We start from the raw sequence: 26,278 nt of genomic DNA, 5'->3' as shown, positions 1-26,278 counted from the left end.
GAAAGGAAATCTCCAGAAGCATTATGGGACTCATACTGGATAAAAACCTTATAAATGCCCAATTTGCGGAATGGCATTCGCGGCCAGCAACCAATGCAATAGGCATCGCAGAGCAAAGAATGATTGAAATCACAGTAATAGGACACAACTCTTTTATTCTAGTAGGAAATTACTTCACATTCTGTATCGAACTGAAATAGTTTTTTATTCAATTATTACAGTTTTATTTTTAAAGTTTTTGTATGAATTTGAATTTGACAGTTTTCTGATGTCAGATTTTATTTTTCTGAGATCTGATCTAAATGCTTTTTCATTTTACTGGATGAAGAATCAACGAAAGTTGCAAGATTTTCTTCCAATGTTTTTACATCTATATGTATACGATTATTAACATTATTTCTGTTTTTTAAATATTCCAGTGCTGATATTTTTTTAATATGTATGCTTGTTCATATCATTTCACTGAAGAAAATATCTTTATTCTTTTAGTTTTAATTCAAAATTAAATACTTCTAAAAGACAATGATATTGCTAATTTCAATTCTAGTTTCTTGAAAGATTTTAGCAAATATTTTCAAAATAACGTATGCTTGTCCTAATAACAGTACCGATTGCAACGCGTTCAAGTGGACTTCCGATGGACCAACAACTGTAATAACGCTTTGATTTTGAATTGGTATTATATTTGTAATACATGCTACTTCTTGGTAAATTTTTTTTTAATTTGATGTTCAATAACCACATAATATTTATATTCCAATATGGAACTTCATTGGAAACTAAAAATCTGTTTTAACTCTAGTGACGAATTTCACAAAGGACTGATTTTCTTCCTACTTGGACAATCCCTTTTTACAAGATATGTGTAATGTGTTTTGTGAACGCTGTAATAAATATTTGTATACTATGCAAATAAGTGCAATGTCTATGCGTTAATTTTTTTCCTTTTTAAGAAAACTTTGTTAAACATTTTCATGAAAAGAAATAATTTTGGAGCCCATTGAATTGGATAGATTAGAATGCGCTTCTTGGTGGAAGGTGTTTGAAACTTTGATCAGAATTTCAGTCAAAAAATAAGCAAATTGTAAGCATTTTTTGCTATTATATACTCAAAAATATTACTAAAAAAAGGATTTCTATAAAAGACAAAACATTATCTTTTTAATGACAACAACTTTTGCCGCATATTTAAAAAATTTTTAATCAATTCTCAGGAAAAAAAAAATACTTTAAGCATGTTTTACAGCATTGCATTTCTTTCTTGAAATGAAACTCAATTCATTTTTATTGTTGCTATTAATATTTTGTAAAGGTTTTTTTCTTCATTGTTACTGATCAAGAAAACATAGGTCGGCGTATTTTTACATGTTGAATAATTTTCTCAACCACGTGTTAAATTAATAAAATATTTGAAATGTATTTTTTCATAATTTAGATTTATTTCAAATAGATCGTAGTGGAAAATATTTCAGAATGTGATCCTATTTTTAAATAATTCTTTCTTCTTATATAATTATATGGGCAAAAATATAAACCAAAAACGATGAAAATGCATAGAGAAAGAAACAGAAAGGTGTACGATTTGTAAATATGAGTTAAATGACTAACAAAACTTGTGATTATTGAAATATTGGCTGTAAATGCCATCGCGACAAAATTGAAAGAAATATTTAATTGAAATCTTCAGTCACCATTCATTGCAGTCCACCAATTTTATGCCAAGCACGAGTGATGATACATAAATCTAAAAATTATTTTTAAAGTATTTGTATTTTTCTCGATTTGCTGTTAAATGAATTGTTTGAAATATTTTGCAATTAGAAAAGGTGAGCAAATTTTTCTCATCTTCTGATTATAGATTAACAGTTATATAAATTGAAATAGTGTTCAATCTTATAAAAGCAATATTTTTACTAAATATTTTTTGTTTTCTGAGTTAAAATATGTAGTTAATTTTTTCTGATTTTTTTTCAATGATCTTTACTATTATTCTTTTGAAGTGCAATAAATATTAATAGTCAAATCTTCAATGCTTTCATTATTTTAATAATTTTTCACAACTCTTTCCTAAAGTACACAAGTTATAATTGTTATTACTTTAATTTTAGAGTAAAACTGCTTTTAACTAACCTTTTTTCCATTCACTTATTTCATAATTTATTCTATCTCTCAAGAAAAACTTACAACTATTGAACCTCATCAATAAGCAGTAAAAACTTTTTATTTTAAAGTTGTCGAACAAATTACATTTTTGTATTTGCCTCTGTTATGAATATATTTTAGGTATATTGATTCTTGAACAGATATAAGTAAAACTTGCTTTTATTCCTCACTTCATAACTTTGTATAACACGTTTGAAATCAACAGATTCAAAGAAACAAGACCATCTTTGAAAAATATGAATAATTGCGTCTTTTGCGTCCAAATCCAATTGACTGTATATTGAATAAAAGGAGGAGGAGAATAAGACCGGTTATATGTTGAAACATTTCCTAAAAAGTAAAACAGAATTTTCAGAAAGCCGTACAAAATAATATATATATATATATATATATACAGGGTGTTGCCGAATTCGACCAGAAAATTCAGAGGGGTGACAGGAGGCATCAAGAGAATAAAGAATCACCAGGCAACATGGGGTCCTAAATGACGTTTAGAGGGTGAAAATCGCTAAAATATAAGGAGTCGACAAACGTTTGGAAACTGTAAAAAATTAATAACAAAATAACAAAAGGTGTTTCAACTACGAATTTTTTTAAGTGAAAGCACATTCTTAAAGGCTATTTTTCATATAAGTAACATGCCGATTTAATGCACATGGGGGTCGTAAATTATTGAAAACAAAAAAGTAGTTTAGAACCCTTATCTGCAAAAATATTAAATCTTTAAGAAAAATAAAAGATTCAAATTTTAAGAAATTTTTTACTCTTTCATTTGATATAATTCTGTCGTGTGAAAACTGAGGAGTTTTTAAGACATTCAAGAAAAACTAAAGCGTTTGCCAGGAAACATCGCTGCAACATCGGTACCGATATTTGGAGATAGTTTTGCCAAATTCTAAAGGTAAATTTAGAGAAGTGATAGTAGGCATTAAGGAGATGAAAAATTATCATAAAACATAGAGTCGCATAAGTCGATTATTCTGTGAAAATCGCAAAAACAGACATCGAAGAAACAATTAGCCTGGCGAAGAGAATGGCCCTAAGAATCCAAGGATTTGGAACAAGGTAGTCGAGAAGAAGCTTTCTCGTATCTAAATTTTCCATGCGTTCGAGAAATATAAAAGCAGAGAGCACTGCAGAATTGATGGTTCGAAGAATATAAAAGCAGCTTGTATTCATTAAAGAGCAGTGCAGAATTGATAGTCGATAAGTTTCATTCCCAAGCAACATGTCAGATTTCCCAAATTACGAATATGCATTTAATTTACGACTTAGAGGATGGTAATGGACGGCTAGCACAAAGAATATACCAATAGAAATATCCAAGTAGGCGCTGACCACACCACAGCAGCTTTACAAATATATATAGATGGTTGCGGGAGACAGAATACTTCAAAATAACGAAGCCAAATGCAGGGCCCGAAGCCTCAGTGGCGCAAAGTACCTTGTTTTCTTGCAGCACGTCCTTCCGGATTTACTGCAGGAAATACCGGCCATTGCACGCCAGAACATGTGGTTAATGCATGATGGTGCGCAAGCGCCTTTTTTGAATTATGTGCGTGACTACCTAAATGATACATATCCTGGGAGGTGGATTGGACGTGGCGGATCTGTTGATTGGCCTCTACGTTCCCCGGACCACAATCCCTTGGATTTCTACTTCTGGAGCCATATGAAATCTCTTGTTTATCAGACACCTTTGGATACAGTGGAAGATCTTATAGTACGGATCGTCGTCGCTGCTGGAGAAATCGCAAGCGCACCTGGCATGTTTGAGCGCGTCTGGTGGTCCCTTAAACGTCGGTGTCGGTTGTGTAATGACCTTCGACCGCAACATTGAGTAATTTTTATAAAAGTTTTTCATCGTCTCCTTCCTTATGTTAAAATGTCTGTGCTGTAAATGTATGTTGTATCTGTATTCCAGCAAATAAATTTTCACCGTCGTTTGCGACTTTATATTTCTTTGAAAATTCTTATCGCCTTGATGCCTACTATTACTCCTCAGAATTTTTCGATAGAATTTTGCAATACCTTCTGTAAACATTGGTGCCGATGTTGCAGCGATGTTTCTCGGCAAATATTTTAGTTTTTCTGGAATATCTTAAAACCTCCTCAGTTTTCACACTACAAACTTATATCAAATGAAAGAGTATAAAATTCCTTATATTTTCAAGCTTTTATTTTTCTTAAAGTTTTAATATTTTTTCAGATAAGGGTTCCTAACTACTTTTTCATTTTCAATAATTTACGACCCCGTGGTTCATCAAATCAGCATGTTACTTACATGAAAATTTGCCTTTAAGAAATTGCCTTAAATTTGCCTTTAAGAAAAATGCCTTTAAATAAGAACATGATGAACAACTATGAATTTTCTTTCAATTAAAAAAATTCATAGTTGAAACACCATTTGTTATTTTTTTTATTAATTTTTTACAGTTTCCAAAAGTTTGCCAACTCCCTATATTTTTATGATTTTCACAACCTAAACGACGTTTGGGACCCCATGTTGTATGGTGATTCTTTATCCTCTTCAAGCCTGCTATCACCCCTCTGAATTTGTCGGTCGAATTCGGCAACACACACACACACACACACACACACACACACACACACACACACACACACACATACACACACACACACACATATTATATATATATATATATATATATATATATATATATATATATATATATATATATATACGTTGTTTTTTATGCATTAATAAAAAACGCAGACGCAACAGCAAATACAGCAGGTTGTACAAGATGTTTTTACATGACAATTTTTATTCTTGCATCAAAGTTGTAACAATATCTTCTCTGGTAAAAGTTAAATTATAAATGAGAGCATAAATAAAAGCGTTACCGCTTCGAACAACTAATTAAGGTTATCATGCTTTAAAATAAAGTACGTTTATTAAAAAACATTCAGAAACTCTATAAGCAAAAAATTTCACCCTGAAAAAAACTATATTTCATTTCAGTGTTAAACATTATAATTTATTGAGCTGACAATTTATATCAACTTATAAGCGTGTTAATCTATAATCAAAATGTCAGAAAAGTTATGCTAAACATTTCTGATCCTCATGTCTTTTAAACAATTCGTGTAAAAGTGAATTTAGAAGAGATTCGTTTTTTTCAACTTTCTAAATTTGCAACAGATTTTGCTGTCAGATGGTTATGTTTGATTTTTGTAATGAAATTTCAATTGGATGTTTTGATTAATATGGTTATAATCGCTTAATCAGAATAATATTCTTAACTTCATTTTTTTTTCGAAATATTCTACCTTAAAAACCGTGCACTGTCCTATAGATTTTGTTACATCTTTTCGTCATTTTCTATCTATTCATTTATGCATCGAATTACATCACTAGAAAGAGAAGCAGTATTAAAATATGGGATAGGATAAATAAATAACATCTGAAGAAGTTTAACTATCGCATGATTCGAAACAATATTTTAATTATAAATAAAATATACAAAAATTTTTACATACAAACTCCTCAACATAGAAAAATAAGCCGGATCATCATATCCTAATGATTAAAAATACGAAAAAAATCCATCTTGAAATATTCAAAAAGAAATTACGAAAACCAATAAGGTTTAATTTAAAAGATAAAACATTCTGCTGCAAAATAAATTTTAAATAATTTCTTTCATTTGTAAAAAAACAATATATAAGACTGAAAATTTATTCTTGAAAAGATAATACTCTTCATTTTGGGAATCGTGTAAAGGTAATTTCTATGCTTCGCCAATTTTAGAGGAAACTTAACAAAATTACTCTAAATTTTTAATTCATTAAAATTCTAATAATTTTTTTTAAAACACTAGTTCCAAATTCAAACTTTTCAACATTAAATAAAATATATTTGCCAAATGTGAGAGTTCTAGCTAAATAGTCTGTTTGCACCGACAAATGCACGTACGCACGTATTCGTTATTATTAGTAGAAATTACACAAGTCATAAAAATTTAGATGGCATTTAATTTAATGAATTTATTTATTTAATAGAAAATGACTACAAAGAATGTCTTAAAAAGGCAAAGAATTCGCACATTTAATAGAATCTTTAGCGTTATATAAAATTATTTTTTAAAGTATTATAAAAAAATCTTTAAATATCATATGCAAAACAAATCTTCAATATAAAAAGAAAGGAAATCTTTGCGATATTCTCCAATAATACAAAAATATATTTTATGTTATATCATAATTTTCCAACTGAAACAAATACAAATTTTATTCGTTTATTAAACATCAACCAAAAAATATTATTTACACCAATTCAAAATATACCAAATATACCATTTAGTTGGTATTTAAAGTTTACCACAAATGCTCGGGAAAACTGGAAATGAAACGATGATATCACTGAATGCGGTAATATTTAATTTTGAATTCAAACTAACACAAGGAATAATTTCTTTGATGGGAAATGTATTTTTGATATTAATAGGTGAGAATTGGAACTAGGGTCTAAAACTTTTTAAAAAGATATAAACGAAGTTAAATACCATAAATAGATATGTATGCATTTTAACTGAAAACATATTTTGATTTTCAGTCATCAATCGAAAAGCAATTGCTTAGAGTTAGGATCTCAAGATTTTCTGTTCGTCAAAATAGTAAAAATTATACTGTAATTTTAAAAACAAAATTGTAACAATTTTGAGATAAAATTGTTTCATTTCGATTAATAATGCGAGGTAGTTTCATACAAGATTAAAATAATTATTTCTGTAATTTGCAGATTGATTTCACACGTGCATTCTCTTGTGATGCTTTTTGCAATCGCTGCCGTTTGTGAATGCCTTTCCACAAGTTGGACATTTATAAGGTTTTTCACCAGTATGGGTCCGAATATGTGTTTTAAGATCATACTTTTGAACAAAACCTTTATTGCAGAAGTCGCACACGAAAGGTCTATCACCGGTGTGTGTTCGATAATGTCGGTCGCGACTTCCTTTCTCAGAAAATTCTTTTCCGCATAAATCACATACAAAAGGCTTTTCGCCATTGTGAGTACGATAATGTCTGTCACGACTTCCTTTCCGAGAAAATTCTTTTCCGCATAATTCACATACAAAAGGCTTTTCGCCAGTATGGGTTTGATAATGATTGTCCAGATATTGTTTTTTATTGAATTCCTTCGGACGTAATTTACAATGAAATGTCTTCTTCCGAGGGCACATTCCTGAGGGTCCAGCCACAGCATTGTTATCTGTTTTAGAAGAAATATGTTCCTTTACGATGGTCGCCGTATTCTCGATCTTACAGTAAAATTTAGAGTGTATTTCAAGTGAAGTATGATCATCAATTGCAAACTCCGAAACATGTCTCGTGCCCTTTTCTGGCTCATTACTTCCTGATAGGAAATCAGGATTCAAAACTAGATTTATCAGTCCAGAGATATTGCAATTATCTGAATGCCCTGTTCTGATAGCACATTCTGGATAATCCTTAAAATATAGGTTATCGTTATTCAGAGACAGCCATTTGCTCTCTTGACGTGACATCTCATCTTCTTCGCGACCGGATGAATGAATCAAATCGGATACACCTGATTCTCTTTGCTTTTCCTCGTCAAAAGCTGTTGATTCCATGGCAGTTGCTAAAATGTTATAAGCTTCGCCAAAATCATTTTCAGGTCTGTAACAAGATTCGGCATTTTCTGAAGAAGCCGTAAAAGGTGCACTTTCTTTGGTTTGAACGTTAATTTCCCGAATATCTGAAATGGCATCCAAATATGAAAGTTCACAAGGTGTCCATAGTTGTGCGCTGTTGGAGCTATTCTCTGAAAACGTCTGTGAGTGTGAATACGTATAGTCGAATGTATGAAAGTTGCAAATGTGATTCCCACCGAATGTCACTATATTGCCGCAAAGTTCGCAACGGTATTCATCCATTAATTTTCAATTTCAAAAACTAATACTTCTTATAAAAATGAATATTTATCTATCAATGAAGTGAATGCTTCTGTTTCTGTTTCTTTGACAGTTTCCGGCTGTAAACGATGAACTCTGTTTTTAAATTTAGTAGCTCTAACTTTAGTTATAATAGATTAAAGGCGATGAATAAATTATGAATGAATTGTTTCTTAAATAACGCGCTAGAGCCCTATGTCCTAAGTTTGAGCTCGTCGATTCGAATCTACCAAAGAATTTGATATCTAATATTTCAAATCAGCCTTCACTTTATGCAAGTATTTATGACCTTATTGATTTAACTTGAACCAATTGAACTGTTAGAAAAAAATGATAGAGAAATTCTAGTTCTAAAACAAATTTTTTATAGAATGCAAGGGAAATGAAATTTTGAAACTTGACTGACATAGGTGATATAAATTTATCACTTTGACAGTATTTCAGCCATATTTTTAAGCAATCAAATCTCCTAAAAGGTGTAAAGGACTCATCCGAGAAAAAATATATATATTTTTATTTTTTTTATCTATATTATTTTAAGCTAGAAAAATGACTGTCTATAAAATATTAATTTATTTTTCATCACATTTAATTAAAGGACCGTTTTTGTCGTTGTTTAGTCTTAAGATCTCCACAGTCTGAAATGACTTGAAATTCATTCATATTCATTTTAAAAATATTACTAGATACTGAATGATAACATAAAATTAGGGTTTTTTTTATTCCGTTGCCTTAAAATCTTTAAAAAGAAGGATCTACTTTCTTTTTATTTTCGATAGATAATTTTTTTTTTTCATTGCGCATTTGTGATTTACTTCTAAAAATAAAGGGTGTGCCATAAATTCGTACAAATTCAAAATATCATAATCAAAAAAGTTAATATTCGAGAAAAGTTGCAGTTTTCGTGAATATGTTCAAAAAGTTTTTGAGTTTTTTTTTTTTTTCCTCATTAAAAAAATATTCGACAAACGACCGATGTATGGCACTCACGCATGAAATCGAGATGATTTAGGAAAATGTGGATTCCAAAAATCACAAGTCTGGAACTGGATTCTCATTCGGTGTTAGCAGCATGCAATCTTTATCGAATCGATCATTAGTAATTGAAATTTTTTTATGAGAATGGTGAATCTACGACTATAGCAATTCGGAAATTTCGCATGGTGAAAGGAATCAAGACGAATAAAAGCTCTGTTTTACTGAATGAGAAACTGAATTTAGTTCACCATTTTAAAGAAGAATTTTTTTAGTTCACCATTTTTTGCAAGAAAGATGAAACCCAAACGAACCACAAAAGAACGGTGGCATAGTGAAAGGAGTCAAGGCGAATAAAAACTCACTGAATGGGTTACTGAATTTGGTACGCCGCTTTGAGAAACCTTGGAATTTTGAGTGTCGTCTATGACATGGCATATCATCCATTAGTGCGGACCACGATTCTATTGCACAAACTGTCAAGGGAAATTTTGCAGCCGAGACGTCGATGGAGAGTAGCAGTGCGCGGAAAGCTGATAGAGTAACGGGGATTTCGGAAACGTCTCTCCAACGCAATCTGCACAGAATATCGAAACTGCATCCGTATAGGTACATTCTTTCTTTCGCCACAGAATATCCCCGAACCTGGAATCTCTAGGACTACCTGTCGGTTAAAAGGATATACGGGGGAGTATTTATTAAGATTTTTTTTTAAATTTACATATAAATACACAGAAAAAATTATTATATAGAATATTATAATGATGAAGGAGGTGTTCGGTGGGGAATATGAGTGGATGAAATCTATTGAAGTTAATATATTCAGGTGAAGAGTTTGGTTGAGAAATGAAACGAAAGTTTATACTGGGCTTGGGTCTGGAGAAATCAATTCATCGTTCTCTTGTAGGAACCGCACAAGATTTCTAATTTTGACCTTGGTCATCTTGTTTCTCATACCGTTGGTCCACCAGATATTTTCTAGATCGTGGGTGGGTCCATGTAGGTACATACAGATACTTCACAAATTATTATCAGGAAAATTCTATGAAACACAAGCTTTTGCAATATGGGCAATTGTGCAAATGGAACGTAACCCACACCAGTTTTTGAACATATGTGGAGAGATGAAACACATTTTTCATTGCATGGTGAAGTCAATACTTAAAAGTCCAATACAAACCCTCGTAAGTACACGACCAAACCACTACATACCCTTTGTGTAACTGATTGGTGCGGTTTCATAGCGTCCTTCATTCAGGGCCCATTTTTTTAAGAGCGTTATTGTGTATCTAGCCGGAAAATCTCTTCCGTCGTTGCAGAACGGAATTTTACGTTTTTGAAAGAACGTTGTGCTTAGGGATTGTAATTCCGGAATACCGGTATTTTGAGCCATTTGTACAATTTCGTAATACTGGTATTTACAAGTTAAAATACCGTTTTTTCGGTATTTACTAGAAATTAGGAGTAATAGATGTATTTTACCGAAAAAAAAACAAAACAGAAGAATCCAAATACTATGAATATAGAAACTTCGGATACCGACTTTGAAGAGAGTGAGAGTGAGAGTAATATTGACAATGAAGATAATGACAATGTAATTGTTGAAGAAGATATTGCTAATGAGGATGAAATATTAACCCATCAAGAATTGCTTTCTATGATTTACAAAGTTCGAAAAATTGTTAAGATAACTAAGCAATTCCCTTCAAAAAATGCCATATCACAAAAATAAATATATTAGATTCTAAAACACGTTGGAACAGTTTACTTCTAATGATGGAAGGATTTTTGAAACTGAGAAATCCAATTAAAAAAGCAATAATCGACTTAAACTTGCAAATTAATTTTTTAGATAGTGAATTCGATTTCATATCCAAAACGTTATCAGCTCTACTTCCAATAAAACTGGCTGTTCAGGCATTATTTCGGAGAGATTCTAATTTATTAGCAGACAATGCATCAATAAATATCACGTTGCAGTCACTAAAAGAACAGCACACATCACTATCTGAAGAATTATATATTACATAGAAAAATCGCAAGAAGAAAGGCATACCGAAATAGAAAATGTCTTACGGTATTTAGATGATTATAATGATTTTAAAAATGAAAAAGAAAAGACTAACCAATTCAAATCTGATCAAGTTGATAGTAAATTTTCTTCAAATTTTTTAACCCACAAACCTATCCACATTCAGAAAAAATCGGTACAGTTATCGAAAATGATGATGAAACTAATGTCGATAGTGAAATGGAATTGTCTCTTGAACAAAAATTAGAATTAGCGATAAATAAAAATTTTTTCAAAAAACCAAAATATAATACAGAAATCAGCTATATCCAAAACCATCCGACTAGAAATGAATTTATAAGAATAATGAACGAGAAATGATTTGAAGATGCGGGATTTAGAGGTAAATACTTGTAAAAAGTATATCGCACATTGCTAACAGTACCACTAACTAGCGTAGATGCCGTAGCGTTTTCGACAGCTGGTCATTTTTGCATAAAATTGCGTTCCAAGCTTAATGACAGTACAATTGATGTATTATGTTTCTTAAGATCACATTTCAAAAATTTGTAATAGTACCACAGACTGAATAGTGATATTTACACTTTATTGTGATTTAAATAAATAAGATGTTCTTTTACTTTTTTATGATTTATATATTGTTATAATTTATAAGTTACAGATTATTTCCTGTAATATTTAAACTCTCTAATAAAACTGTAAAATAAAACAAAGAAACTTATGTGTTTTCTTCCTTTTTCTGAAATTTCTAATACTGGTATTAAGATCTAAAAATACCGAATACCGGTATTGAACTTTTGATCCGATATTGCAATCCCTAGTTGTGCTTGTTTCTCATTGCTCTTTCCGTCAAGGCCATCCTTCTACGCGCATTCTTCTTCTTCTACACACATTCTTCTTTTACACACTGATGACCGAGTGATAAGCCGAGGATGTAAGATTAATTGTCCCCTCAAGATCGCCAGACCTTACTCAGCGGATATTGGGCTCTGAAGATACATAAAGTCTGGTATCTACTAAGGTCCCCAACCTCGTTTGTGAACTGAAAGTTGTCGTTCAATTTATCATCAGTGCCGACATGATGCACTCAGTTGTAATATGCGTAGTTATGAGTCTTACGTTCTTAATACCTTGCAGTAGAAGACGTATTAAACATTTTTCTGCTTTAAAAATTAAATACGCTATACTAAATTTATATGCTCAGTTTTCATAAACAATTTCAGTTTGACGTGTCGGTGCCATCTATTTGTCATTTTTTTAATTATTTTGTAATGATAAAAATTTAAAAGTTCTCGAAACATTCACCTGCAGGTTTTTTTTTCAAGCATTATTTTTTTTTTTTTGTACGCCCTGTATATTCAGTTGAGAAACATTTTTTTTATTATTTTTCAGAAGTCATATACTTAATGGAAACTCAATGTTAATGCCATCTAACAATTTATTTAATGGTTAGAAAGAGAAAAACTTAGAATTTTCTTCTATATCGTTCATCCTAGTCAAGGGAATCACATAGCAAAAGACAAGATTCAAGTGGGAGGGGGATGAATAGTTATGTTTGTATTAAACGACTCTTTCTAAAATGCAGGAAAGTTCATGAGAAATGAAATTTCTATCACTTTCTAAATTATCAATTATTAAATTCAACATGTTTTGAAGAAGCCGTAAAAGATGCATTTCTATTTTCTTGGACTTCAATCCCCTGAATATCTGAAATGGGATGAAAATATGAACTATCAGAAGGATTCCTTATTTGTGCATTGTTATTGCTAAAGTTATATTATACAAGCTATATACTGCTATTATACAAGTGCACAATTCCTGCACTTGTTTACCTTTGAGGGAAGCGACTTGTCTTTTACATTATTTTGAAATAGCGACAAATTCATTAGCTCAGTTTCTTTACTTTCGTTTTGTTTAGTAGCTGGGCTTAAATACCGATAACAGTCATTCGAATTTCCCGTAGATTTATCTTTTACTTCATTACAGTTTTTGTCCGATTTCACTGGCCTTTGTAGTGAATCCCTGTAATCAAATTTCTTGTGAAAGAAGCAAGGGTGATCCTCACCGCGTGTCACTATATTTCCGCAACGTTTGCACCAGTCCAAATCCATTAATTTCAATTTAAACAAAATCTGCCTTATCAAAAATGTAAAATAAATTGTTACTGAATAGAAGAAATTCGGATTTCGGTTTCTTCAGCACTTGCATGATGTAGGGCTGAGTTTTTAAATTTAACAGTTAAATTAGATTCAAAACCTGATTAAATTATGAATTGATTCTTTCTTAAAAAATATACTAGAGGTCGTTTTATAAATTGAAACACTGGATGCGATTCTAATGAAGAATGTGTGTCCTGATATTTAAAATCAGTCCTCGCATAATTTAATTATAATTGATATCCTTTGATTTAACTTAATCGGCAAACATATTAAGTATGTATAAAAATATGATTTATAAAGTCTCGTACTATAACAGAGGGGATCTTTTTTTAACCTGAGCTAAGCAGTTGACTCAAATTTATTACTTTGAGTATATTTTCATGTTTCATTTGCACAATTAAAACTCATGTGGGGTTTAATAATGTGAAAGAAGATATTATAAAACTAGATGAAAATAGGAGGGTAAAATTTAAAAAAAAAGTTTAAATGTCTATGAAATAAGAATTAATATTTCATTTTAGTTTATTAAAAACATTTTCTATGATTTTAATCTCTCAACTGCACCAATAGCTATTAAATGGTTTCAAATTCAATGCTATTCTGTTATAAAATATTTTATTAAATGTTTTAATCTATGATCAAATTAATTTTTTCTTTGTATCTGCTATTCAAGACGCGTAAGGAACGATTCAGTTTCCTCTTTTATTTTCTGTCGATAAAATATTTTCAATTTTTAATTATGATTATTCACTTCTAAGATATGTTTCAGTCATTAAATTCTGCATGAAGGATTATTTTGGAATGGTACCTAGAAGAAATATAATAAGCGCCAAAATAAATCCTGAAAATATTTGTTTTACTGCAATATTTCATCTTTAACTATTTGGACGTTTCTGTTTCAAATATTTCACAAGCTAGCATCTTGTTGATGATGAATATTCTGTTCCACATCATTTGAGCACTATCGAAATTAGCAAGCTCGATCAAAGCAGGCTTTTTAAAGTACAGAATTTTTTTTAATAAAACTTAGAAGAACCGTATTATTTATTTTACACACTCATCCTGCTGTCAAGTAATGAAAATTAATTTCTTTTGAAAGAATATTTAATTTGGTATAATAAAGTAATACATATTCTTTAATAAGTGCAAAATTTTTTGACGCACAAAGAAGATTCAACATATTTTCAAGAAAGAAAGTATCTGGTATTCTTTACATGAAAATAAAATCATAATATATGATGTTTCGTCCTTTCCAAAATTCTTCATAAAAAGGATAAAAGTAAAATTTTCTCGAAATAATTTCGCAAATTCCGAGTGAAGAAAACCACACTTTCTCTTTACTTCTGCATTACCTACCGCTAAAACTTTAATTATTAAATTCTTTAACATCATCTCAACAATATGATTAAATTCCGACCACCTAATATTTTTTTTTATTTCAAGTAAATATGAGAGAAAGCAATAATTTAATATTCATTGAAATTTAAAACTCTTTTATAAATTCTAAGCCAAAAATTCAGTATTTAACGATTACATCTTTAATTATTAAATTGAGTCTTCTGCCCGTTATCTCTTCGAATGTATCGGATACAAAACAGGATTTTAATTATTATTGTGTGATTTTTCCATGAGATTAAAAAAAAATGTAAAAGTCTGGAAGTATGAAATAAAGGAAATATCCAGGATTAAAAATAAATGCTACTTAAATGGATAAGCCATTTTTGAATGCTATAAATGCTTAGAAATAAAATGAGGCAGTTAAAGGAATGCAGAAATCAGTTTCATAACAATTAATAACCCTTAGATGTGTTCATATTGTTACAAACCTGTAATTTTGCTTTCCGGCACGAATAGTGTCATCATGAGGAAGACTGCTGTACGATCTGTCCTGTGCGTGCTGACCGGGTGCCGCGTCAATGACCTAAGGGCTTGCGTCAAACTTGGCGACCATTTGGCAACTTGGATATGAATTTGTCGACTTTGGTGATAAAATGAATAATACTGGAAAGCTCGAGAATTATCACGATCCATCCACTAGGAACCGAGATACGTCCAGATACGCCATGATAAGTCTAGAAGATTCTATCCCCGCCTCCCGTGAACTATAAAAAGCCGGTAATCGGAAGTCGTGTGATTGAGTAGTAGGAGAAGTAGTGGGCCGGCAACTAAAGCGAGAGAAGACAGCGAGAAGTTCAGCCTTTGGAGAGACTGTGGAGCGAAGCTCCGAGGATCCCCTCTCCTGCTGGATTCTGTCTGGCTGCTTCGTGTACTGTGGACGATTACTACCTGTGGGCTACTATCGCCTGTAGTGTGCTGCTTTGCGCTGTCCTGTGTTCGTCTCTGCTGTAAATATTTGTCGTCTGTGTGCTGTCCTGTCTTCGTGTAAATAAACGTCGTTGTTTTCCTACTAAGGCCTGCTGATTGTGTGTTCTCCACACCATATCACTACCACTATCTAAACGAACCCGGAAATCCGTAACAATATACTCGCCTAAGTCATTCAAATATCTAACAATAAGTTTTTTTATCATACAAAAAAATAAATAAATGGAACATTTTTGAAACTTTTCAAACTTATTTACATTAAATTTGCATTGGATGGGACAAATTGTGTATGCGTTTAGATATTGTATTTGTAAATTAATTCATCTAAATGAGCTGGAAACAAATCTTAGAACAATACGTGAACGAAATTGTTCTTCATAAATTTATTTCATACATTTAATTAACACATTAATTGCCCTAATTTTCTTCTACGATTTGGATCTATTAAACAGATGATCCAAATCGTAGAATCTATTAAACAGATATTTTTCTATTTCTTTATCAGTGAAAAGATCCTCTAATTAAACAGAAGTTGCAAATCACGGGCAAGAGACAAATGGCGTTAGTAGCAATCAACTTTTTAATATGTGGTTCAAAACAATGAATTAATTATTTAATTTTTAATCAATAATATTATTGCAATTTTTATCTCGTATTATTCAATGGAATAAAGATTACCCTATAAAATCCCCGACGGATGTGTTGGTATTGCTGGAGGGCAACTCTTTCATTGAATTTTTTTGTAAATGTTACTGGTCATCTCATCACATTTTAAATTAAATATTTGTTCTTTATTAAATAACTTAAAAGTATTTAAAACAATAACTTTGCTGCAAAAATATAGTTGAACTCCGTGCAAAAATTACCGAAATGCTTCCGAGTTTTATTTTTTATAGAAGTAAAAAGTTTTAACATATCTTTTGGTTTGTACTATAAATAGTTTCATTGTACATAATGCTGCATGTTATTACTCACTAAAAAAGCATCCACCTTAAGGACCTTAATTCAGGAGGTAATACTCCTATCCAATCTCCTTTAGAGTTTATACTTTTCTTCGCCTTCCATTTGTGCTCATTTCTTTCGACACAAAGATAATGAATGAATGTATGATAATGAATGTAATGATAATTTGAGAAGTAGGTTATGTTGTTATGTTTGCTTCTATTCACTCCTTCTCTCTGTCCTAAACACATCAATAAAAAAAAGTTCAAGTGTTTGCATTGCGAAATAAACTTTTGGATCGGTTGTCTGCAGTGACTTTAAATGGTCCCTCTCTTAGGAATCAATAAAAAGATTTAGTTATTGAGGCTTGGAGCAAACAGTGGCCAGCATTCCTGAAAGTGTATTTGAGCCTATATCCCCAGAATACTCAAAGGAGATTACTTCCTTTCCTTATTGGGCTCCTTGGAAGAAGCATTCTCTGACTTTAATGACCTTACATTAAAATCGTGAAAAGTAAATTCCTCTCGAATCCATACTGTTACTAATTGCAATTCCTTTTTTCACTTTAAACTCGGGAAAATTAAATTCTTTCCGAATTCATACTGTTATTAATTGCAATTCCTTTTTGCTCTGTCATATACGAAATAAGGAAAGAGAGAATATTTCGATTGTCAGTAATTCTACCTCGATATTTTGAAGAATTCTCAAATTTCAGATTTTTCTGAAACTGAGAAAAAGGCTTTAAATCACAGCTGTCTGGCTCACTTTGTGAACATAGTAACTCAAAACTAAACTTTAAGAATATTTCTTTAAATTAGAAGAGCGGAATTCAATATGTGCTGCTCAAAAAAGTTTTAAGACTTCTGTAAAATTTGGAGGAAGTTTGTCTGTCTGTCCGCCTGTTGGAGGGCGAGGGGACACAATAACTAAGAGCCAGATGAATAAAATTTATCACACTGTTTTAGCATCTAACTTGCAGATTTGGAAATAAATTATTCAGTTAGTCATCTGATAGTCTGCGTGCCTGTATCCATATAAAAACGACAAATCAAAAACACAGCAATTTAGATAAATGAAACTTGGCACATGTTTGTGTGATCAAACTTATAATTGTGTGTCAAATTTTGGTTTTAATCGTTTGAAAATGTTCTTTTAAAATGATTATATGTTCTTCTTCTATATTTAAAGAAACACTAGAAAAATAAATAAATAAAACAGTTGTAATAAGATGGAAACAACGTAGAAAATTCCTTATCTGGTTAACAAAATTAGATTTCATTTCAAAACATGTACTTATCTATTAAAATATAGCGAATGAAAAAGTGGATTAACGATCTACATAAACTCTAAGAGACATATTCTGATTAATAGTAGAGTTAAGGTTTTTAAAAAGTTGATCAGTAGATCATACCGATGCCTTCTAATCTAAATGAATTCTAGAATTATGATTTTAAGAAGAAATTTTTTTTCCAACTCATTCGATTTAATAACTAAGATAAATCAAGACTCCATTTTATATTATGAAAGAGAAGGTTAATTAGCAATTTTATATACAGCATACTACATTAGAATCAAAGACCGGTTTTTGAATTTAGGAAAAAGAGTTCTAGAGCGTTGCTTATGAAAAGAATCAAAGCGTAATTTATTAATCCATTGAGACATTTTTATCACAGCAAAAGCCACAAATGGTATAACATCAACAAAAACGCCTGATGCAGTAAACTGTTGGAAGGAGCTAAAATCTTCAGAGCTTCACATCAAAAGACATTTTTTCATATCAGTTTTAGAGACAGAATTTTAGAAATTAGACGTTAATGGCTCGGTACCGATGTCTGTTCTGCTATAGAACAGTGACTTACGGTGAGATTCACCCTTGCTTATTTTACAAGAACGATGACAACGTGCATTCACTACCGCGGCTAGAAGAATCGGATAGAAATAATGATTACAACAAAGACATAATTAAGGAAAATTCGAATGACAATTATTAGAAACTATGTTTAGATGTTCGACAAAAGGACAGTGAAAAATCGAAACAAATGAATTTGTATTTAAATGAAAATAATGAAAATGTTTCGTTTATGACTGCCTCAAACAGAAATATTTTTCCTTTGACAGCTTTGAATAATTTATTAAATTACGCTTTAAACGGTTCTGTAAATAAAGATCAGTCTAAAGGAAATGCATCGATAAAAATTTTCTCAGAAAATGAAAATGAACCCTGCTGTAGATATGAAGGGACCATTTTTGGTACTGATAAGAGGACATCAGTTAACACTGGATCAGTTTATGAGAAAAAGAAAGGCGAATCAAAAATATCAGCTAATAGAGAATGTGAAATGTCTCTTGAAGAACGTAAATGGCAATCTTTTAACAACAATAAAGATTTGTTTATGGATTTTTTAGAATTTGGTATTAGAAACAATCTTTTAGAAAAGAAAACATATTTCCGGAACAAAGAATTCATTCGTGAATTCTGATTATTCACTCGGAAATAAAGAATCGAAAAATGGCGCGATCGAAGCTTTAGAGGATCTAAAAGATGAACATATTTCAGACTTCCGAAGATTTCAGTAACAGCGACGAAAGGGCTACCAACTGGAAAGAACCTATCAGTTCTAAGAAAGATGACATTGCAGTAGCAAGATCTTCAGTAATACGTCCTTATAATAAAAGATTTTTTTGTGATATTTGTTATAAAGACTTTAAATGGGGAAGTAGGCTTGAAAATCAATATCGAAAACACACATGCGAACTCCTTTCAATGTATAATATATAAATCATCATTTACTCAAAAGTCAGTTTTAAAGATACATTACTAAATTTCCAAGGTCAAAAAATCCTTTATGTCTTTTGTCTACGAGAAACCCTTTGCTCAAAGTAATAATCTCACGAGACATATCTGCACTCACACTGGAGAAAATCATTTTAAATATCCAGCTTGAGAAAAGATTTTCTCGGACAGCAGCGATTGCAAAAGTCATCACAGGAGAAAGCATGAGTGAAATCAACCAGGAAATTACAGACATGGCTCTTTTACTCTAGTATGAAACTACTTCAATTTTTTTTTAATCGATTTGAATAAATTTTAATTTTAAAATAACTGCAAGAATTTTACAATTTTGTCGAACACATTCTTCTGATAGCAAAATTACGATTGTGTTTACATGTTACTTGATGACGGATTGACAAAAATTGAATGTTTTCGAAACCAAATTATTATACATTATGATTCTTGTTACTGCACTTCTTGGTAAAATATTTTTTTTAATATAATGTTTTTAATAAAATTTGTAATCCAAAGGGAAAACTTCAGTGGAAGTTAAGAATTTTTTTTTAGTATAATGGCGAATTTCTCAAAGGATTATTTTCTTATTTTAAGAAAAATTGAGTTTTACAGGATGAATTTAATGTGTTTTTAGAACGGTTTAATAAATATTTTCATATTAAGTGCAATGTATCTATTCTACCTTTTAAAATCTTTTTTAAGAAAAACTTTGAGGTCATTTTTTTTAAAATTGAATAATATTGGAAAATATTTAATTTGAAAGATGGGAATGTTTAATCGGAGGGATGTGTTTCAAACATTTTTTTTAAATTTGAGGCAAAGAAAAAAATAAGCAAAAGCATAGCAATTTTTCCCCATTATAAACTTCTATAAATATTACAGCAGAAAACTGATTTTTTCTATATCATAAAGTTCACAGCATTTTCATTTAAATGACAACAGCTTTTGCCGCATATTTTTCTAAATTTTGATGAATTCTTAAAACAATATTTTAAGCATATTTTACAGAAATATATTTCATTCATGAATTGAAACGCAAATCGTTTTTATTTTTGATAGTAATATTTTATTCTAATTTTTCTTTGATTATTATTGAATTTTTCTTGAATTGATGAAGAAAAAATATGTCAGTTTATTTTTATATGCTATTTTGAATAGCTTCCACCATCAATAATTTTAATAAAATATTTGATTTTTAAAAATTTATTATAGTTAAGGTAAAACTTCAAATAGAGTAGAAAATTTGTTCAATGTGCCCATTTATTAATTATTTCATTCTTGTTATATAACTGGATGCGTAAATATATAGACCGAAAACGTGGAAAATAAGGCGAAGCAATGATTAGAAGTATGAAAGAATTCTAATGCTGAAATATGAGTTACATATCTGATAAAATTGATGATTAACATAACATTTGGCTGAAAAAGACATCGAGACAAAGTTACAAGAAATGTTAAATTGAACTCTTTTGTAACCTCTAATTATAGCCCGCCAATCGGATGCGGAGCTCCACTAATAACACAAAAAGCTAAAAATTCTGCTGAAAGAGATTGTATTTTTCTGGACTTACTATTAAATGAAGTATATGGGTATCAGCAATGATAAGCATATTTCATTCATTTTCTGTCTATTAACTAACATAAGTATAAATTGAATTAAATGTTTAGTCTTATAAATGTAATATTGACACTAAGATGAAAAATACTTTTTGTTTCGAGTTAATCTGTTTAATCAAAGTCTGAGGTTTTTTTAATGTGCTTTACTTTTACTGTTTTGAAACGCAATAAACTGTTTGCATCTTTAAAACTGTCATCTCTCGAATTATTTTACCCAACTCTCTCCTGACATTCAAATTTTTTTTCTAATAAAAGTGCGTTTACCTAAAATCTTCTCCGTCTATTAATTTTTATATTTATTCCATTCCTCAGGGAAATTTAGAACCCTTTAACCTAAACAATAAGTAGAAATAAAGTCTTGTGTTAGAGCTCTAGAATAAAACTTAACTTTTGAGTAGCCGTTGCCACGAATATATTTTAATTTCAGTATAGATTATTTGATTAATATAATTAAAGATTGTTTTAAGTTCCCATTTTATGACTTGAGAGAGTGTGTTTTTAAGTGAAAGGGCAGTATGCAGTTTTTAAATTGATTCTCAAAACTTGTGGAGAGTAACCGATTTAAAAATAAAAAAGGACACTATTTTTTTATTCCACATATTTTATATTTCTTTTATTTAATACTGTAACGTAATAACATATGTTGAAATAACATACTTGTAGTAATAACGTAATACTATATGTTGGCTTATGTATATAAATTTCTACTAACAACAATAAAGCTCCGATAGAGCTCTGACAAATACGATAAAACCATAATAAATTTTACTGTAGTAAGATGCATCGAACACACAAAAGAAGTCTCCTTTTCGGTGAGAGGGTACCAATGTGTTCCAATTGCCATATTCATTTTAGCGTTCGCATATTTTGATTGAATGTCTTAATTTTAACTTTCAATGTCGCCACTCTTTCCATGTTTGTAACAAGTAATTTATACTTTATACCAATGGGATAAAATAGTAGTATGATTTATAAAAATTTATAAATATATGACCAAACAACCCATATACGCAAAATAGGTTCGAGATAGCAATTAGTCAAAAAATTATTATTATTCTAGAGCATTATAATAATAAATGATTTATATATATTAATTCCTATTTTAGATTCAAAAATTAATTATAAAGTTAAATAGAATTTTCAGAAAAATGTTCAACATAAAAATAGTATATAATTTGCTTTTTATGCATTAATAATTAAACGTAGACATGAGAGCAAATACAGCAGAATGTAAAAGATATTTTTACACGATAACCCTTTTCAAAGCCGTAACAAGGACTTATGGGTTAGAAGTTAAATTATAAATAAGAATATTCATAAGAATTCAACAGATAATTAAGATTGCTATGATTTAGAAGCAAGTAAGTTTGTTTTAAAAAACGTTCAAAAATATTTTAAACAAACAAAGTAAAACCGAAAATAAAAATTACATTTCCTTTCAGAATCAATTATTATAATTTATTTCAAATTATATGCTGTTACTCTATAATCAAAAGGTCAGAAAAAGTCGAATCTAAATCCTAATTTTAATTTTAAAGAAAAATGCAGAAATTTTATTTAAAAAACAGTTTACTTTGAAATCCTTTACATGGAAAACAAGTAGGGGCATTGTAACTTTACGATTAAAAGTGTTAAAAAAAACAAGGTGAAATATTAAAAAAGAAACTAAGAAAACCATTAGAGTTTCATTGCAATAGTGGAATTTTGATTTAAAATGTCTTTCTTTTAAAATATTTTCTTTAAATTGTGAGAAACAAAAAACAACAACAATTAATTGTTTTTTCAAAATTGTTTCTTGGAAAGATAATAATATGAATTTCGGGAATAATGTAAAGATAATTTGTAGGCTTCCAAAAAACAGAAACAAAACAAACTTTAACAAAGCAAAAACAAAACAAAATTTAGCTAAACTTTTAATTTATTAAAATTCTAATAATTAATTTTAAAAAAAACTAATTTTAAGTTGCAACTTCTCAACCTTTAAAATTAGAATTGTCAAATTGGAAAGTTCCAGTTAATCAGTCTGTAAACTCCAAGAAATGCACGCACACATTCATTATTATTATGCATCCAATTACATCACAAGAAAGAGCGGCACTATTTAAAAAATGGGTCCAATTGTAGAATTTTTCACTATCGCATGATTCGAATCCAAATCCTGATTTTAAATTTTAAGAAAACTGCAGACATTTTGTTTAAAAAAATTGCTTACATTGTAATCCTCAACATGAAAAACAAACCGAATTATTATATCTTGACCATTAATAGTGGGGAAAATGCCAAAATCATGTATTTTATAAAGAAGCTACGAAAATCATTAGAGTTTCATTGCAAAAGTGAAACATTTTGATATAAAATAAATGTTTCTTTTAAAATGTTTCCCTTAAGTTTCGGGGGAAAAAATTATTTTTTATTTTTATTTATTTATTTTTGAAAGATAAAACTTTGAATTTTGGGAATCGTGTAAAGATAATTTTTAGGCTTCCAAAAAACAGAAACAAAGCAAACTTTGAGAAAATTTAGCAAAAATAAAACAAAATTTCGCTACATTTTAAATTTTTTTAAATTCCAATAATAATTTCTAAAAACTAGTTTCAGTTTGCAAATTCTCACCATTTAAAAAATAGATTTGCCAAATTTGAGAGTTTCAATTGATCAGTCTGTTAACTCCAAGAAATAGACGCACGCATTCATTAATATTAACAGAAATTACACAAGTCAATAAAAATATACGGGACATTTAATTAATGAATCTATTCCTTTAATAGAAAATAATTACAAAGAATGTCTTAAAAAGGCAAAAAAAATCACACAGACAATATAATTTTCATTTATATAAAAAATTTTATTGAATCATTTGCAAAAAGGCTTTAAATATCATTTTCAAAGAACGATCTTCAATGTATAAAGAAATGAAATCTTTGTCATATTCGTCAGTAATACAAAAACATATTTTATACCATATCTAAATTTTCCAATTCAAACAAATACAAATATTATTTGTTAATAAAACATCAACATAAAAAATATTGTTTACACCGATTCAAAATCAAAAAAATGTTGAAGGGGATTTTTACAATTATTAATCGGATGAAAAGTCAAAATTTATTATTTAAAATCGCCATTTAGCTGATATCACGGAATATCACGGTGAGATCACGAAATGCGGAAATATTTAATTTTGCATTCAAGCTAACACAAGGAATGATTGCATTAGGAGGACATGTATTTTTGATATTAATTGACGAGAATTGGAGCTGGGGATTAAAAACTTTTTAAAAATATATAAACAAAGTTAAAACCATAAGCATATATGAATGCATCTTAACTGAAAACATATTTTCATTTTCAGTCATCAATCGAAAAGCAATTGCTTAAAGTTAGGATCTGAAGAATACACATCGTCAAAATAATAAAAACCATGCAGTAGTTTTTAAAATAAAATTGTAACAACTTTGAATTAAAATTGTTTCATTTTTGTTAAGAATGTAAAATATTTTCATACAAAAGTAAAATAATTTTTTTCTGTAAATTGCAGATTGATATCATTTATGCTTTCTCTTGACATGCCTATTGAAACTACTACTATCCGAGAATGTCTTCCCACAAATTGGACATTTATAAGGCGTTTCTCCTGTGTGAGTCCTGACATGTTTTGTCAGATTACTTTTACAAGCAAAAGCTCTTTTACAGAAATCACACACAAAAGGCCTATCACCGGTGTGAGTTCGATAATGGGTGTCACGATTTCTTTTCTGAGAAAAGGCTTTTCTGCATAAATCGCATACAAAAGGCTTTTCGCCAGTATGGGTTCTATAATGACTGTCGAGATTACATTTTTGATTGAATTCCTTCGGACATAATGTGCAAGGAAATTTCTTCTTTCGAGGGTACATCCCTGAAGGTCCAGCCACAGCATTGTTATATGTTTTAGAAGAAATATGCTCCTTCAAGGTGACAGTTATATTCTCGCTCTTACTGTAAACATTTGAGTGTATTTCAAGTGAAGTAAGTTCATCAGTTACATACTCCGAGATGTGCATCTTGCCCTTTTCTGGTTCATTACTTCCTAGTAGGAAATCAGGATTCACAATTAGTTTTCTCGGTTCTGAGATACTGCTACTATCTGAATGCCCTCTTCTGATAGCACATTCTAGAGAATCCGCAAAATATTTGTTATCGTTATTCAGAGACAGCCATTTGTTCTCTTGACGTGACATCTCATCTTTTTCACTACCTGTCGCATATATCAGATCGGATACACCTGATATTCTTTGCCTTGCCTCGTCCACATCAGTTGATTCTCTGACAGCTGGTGAAAGGTTATACGCTTCAGGAAACTCATTTTCTGGTCTGAAACAATATTCAGCATTTTGTGAAGAAGCCATAAAAGATGCGTTTTCTTTCGTTTGAGCGTAAATTTCCCGAATATCTGAAATGGCATCCAAAGATGGAAGATCGCAAGGTGTCCATAGTTGTGCACTGTAAAAGGTATTCTCTGAAAAAGACTGTGAGTGTGAATACGTATAGTCGAATGTATGAAAGTTGCAAGGGTGTGTCTCACCGCATGTCACTATATTGTCGCAAAATTCACAACGGTATTGATCCATTAATTTTCAATTTCAAAAAGAATTTCTTCTAATCAAAAATGTATTATAATTTATTAATGATGTGGAGACCTCTGTTTTTTTCTAGAACAGTTTCCTACTGCAGACAATGAGCTCTGTTTTTAAATTTCGTAGCTCTAGCTATATTTATAACAGATACAAGGCGATGAATAAATTATAAATGAATTGTTTCTTTAATATCGTGCTAGAGCCATGTGTCCGAAGTTTGAGTTGTTGATTCGATTCTACTAAAGAATTATGTATCTAATATTTTAAATCTGCCTTCCCTTTATGCAAGTATCTATGACTTTATTGATTTATCTTAAGCACCTAAATGAGCAAACAGAGAAGAATTATATAGAAATTCCAGTACTAAAACAGATTTCGTACAGAATTATCGGTAATGAAACTTTGAAACTTGATGGCTATAATTAGGAAGATTTGAGAGTATTTCGGTTATACATATAAACAATCAAAATTCCTAAAAGGTTCAAAGAACTCGTCCGTGAAAGAAAATATCCATTATTTGATTTAACTACATGCATATTAAGGATTTTAAATTAGAAAAATGACTATCTATAAAATATGAATCTACCTTTCATCGTCTTTTATTAAAAGAACATTTTTATCCTTTATTTTCTCTTAAATGCATTCATTAACCGATTCATTAATATTCGTTTAAAAACTCCTAATAGATACTTAACAATAAGATAAAAGTAGTTATTTTTGTT

The 26,278-nt window shown here is 30.1% G+C and overlaps 1 protein-coding gene across 1 annotated transcript in view; it reads right to left on the bottom strand.

Annotated features, from left to right (window-relative positions):
• The window catches only part of LOC129971991 (gastrula zinc finger protein xFG20-1-like), a 44,591-nt gene extending 18,949 nt beyond the window's left edge, over nucleotides 1-25,642 (bottom strand). Inside the window, exons 1-2 of the mRNA XM_056085969.1 lie at nucleotides 24,488-25,642; nucleotides 6,988-8,047 (exon numbers count right to left, since the gene is read on the bottom strand). Of these exons, the coding sequence (XP_055941944.1) occupies nucleotides 6,988-8,047; nucleotides 24,488-25,550 (2,123 nt within the window). The 5' untranslated portion in view covers nucleotides 25,551-25,642. The remainder of the gene's footprint in view (nucleotides 1-6,987; nucleotides 8,048-24,487) is intronic.
• Nucleotides 25,643-26,278: the final 636 nt, after the last annotated feature.

This window comes from Argiope bruennichi, chromosome 6 (assembly GCF_947563725.1).
Source record: "Argiope bruennichi chromosome 6, qqArgBrue1.1, whole genome shotgun sequence".
NCBI lineage: Eukaryota > Metazoa > Arthropoda > Arachnida > Araneae > Araneidae > Argiope > Argiope bruennichi.
The sequence above is the reverse complement of the archived record's forward strand: the minus strand, read 5'-3'. Positions and strand labels throughout refer to the sequence as shown.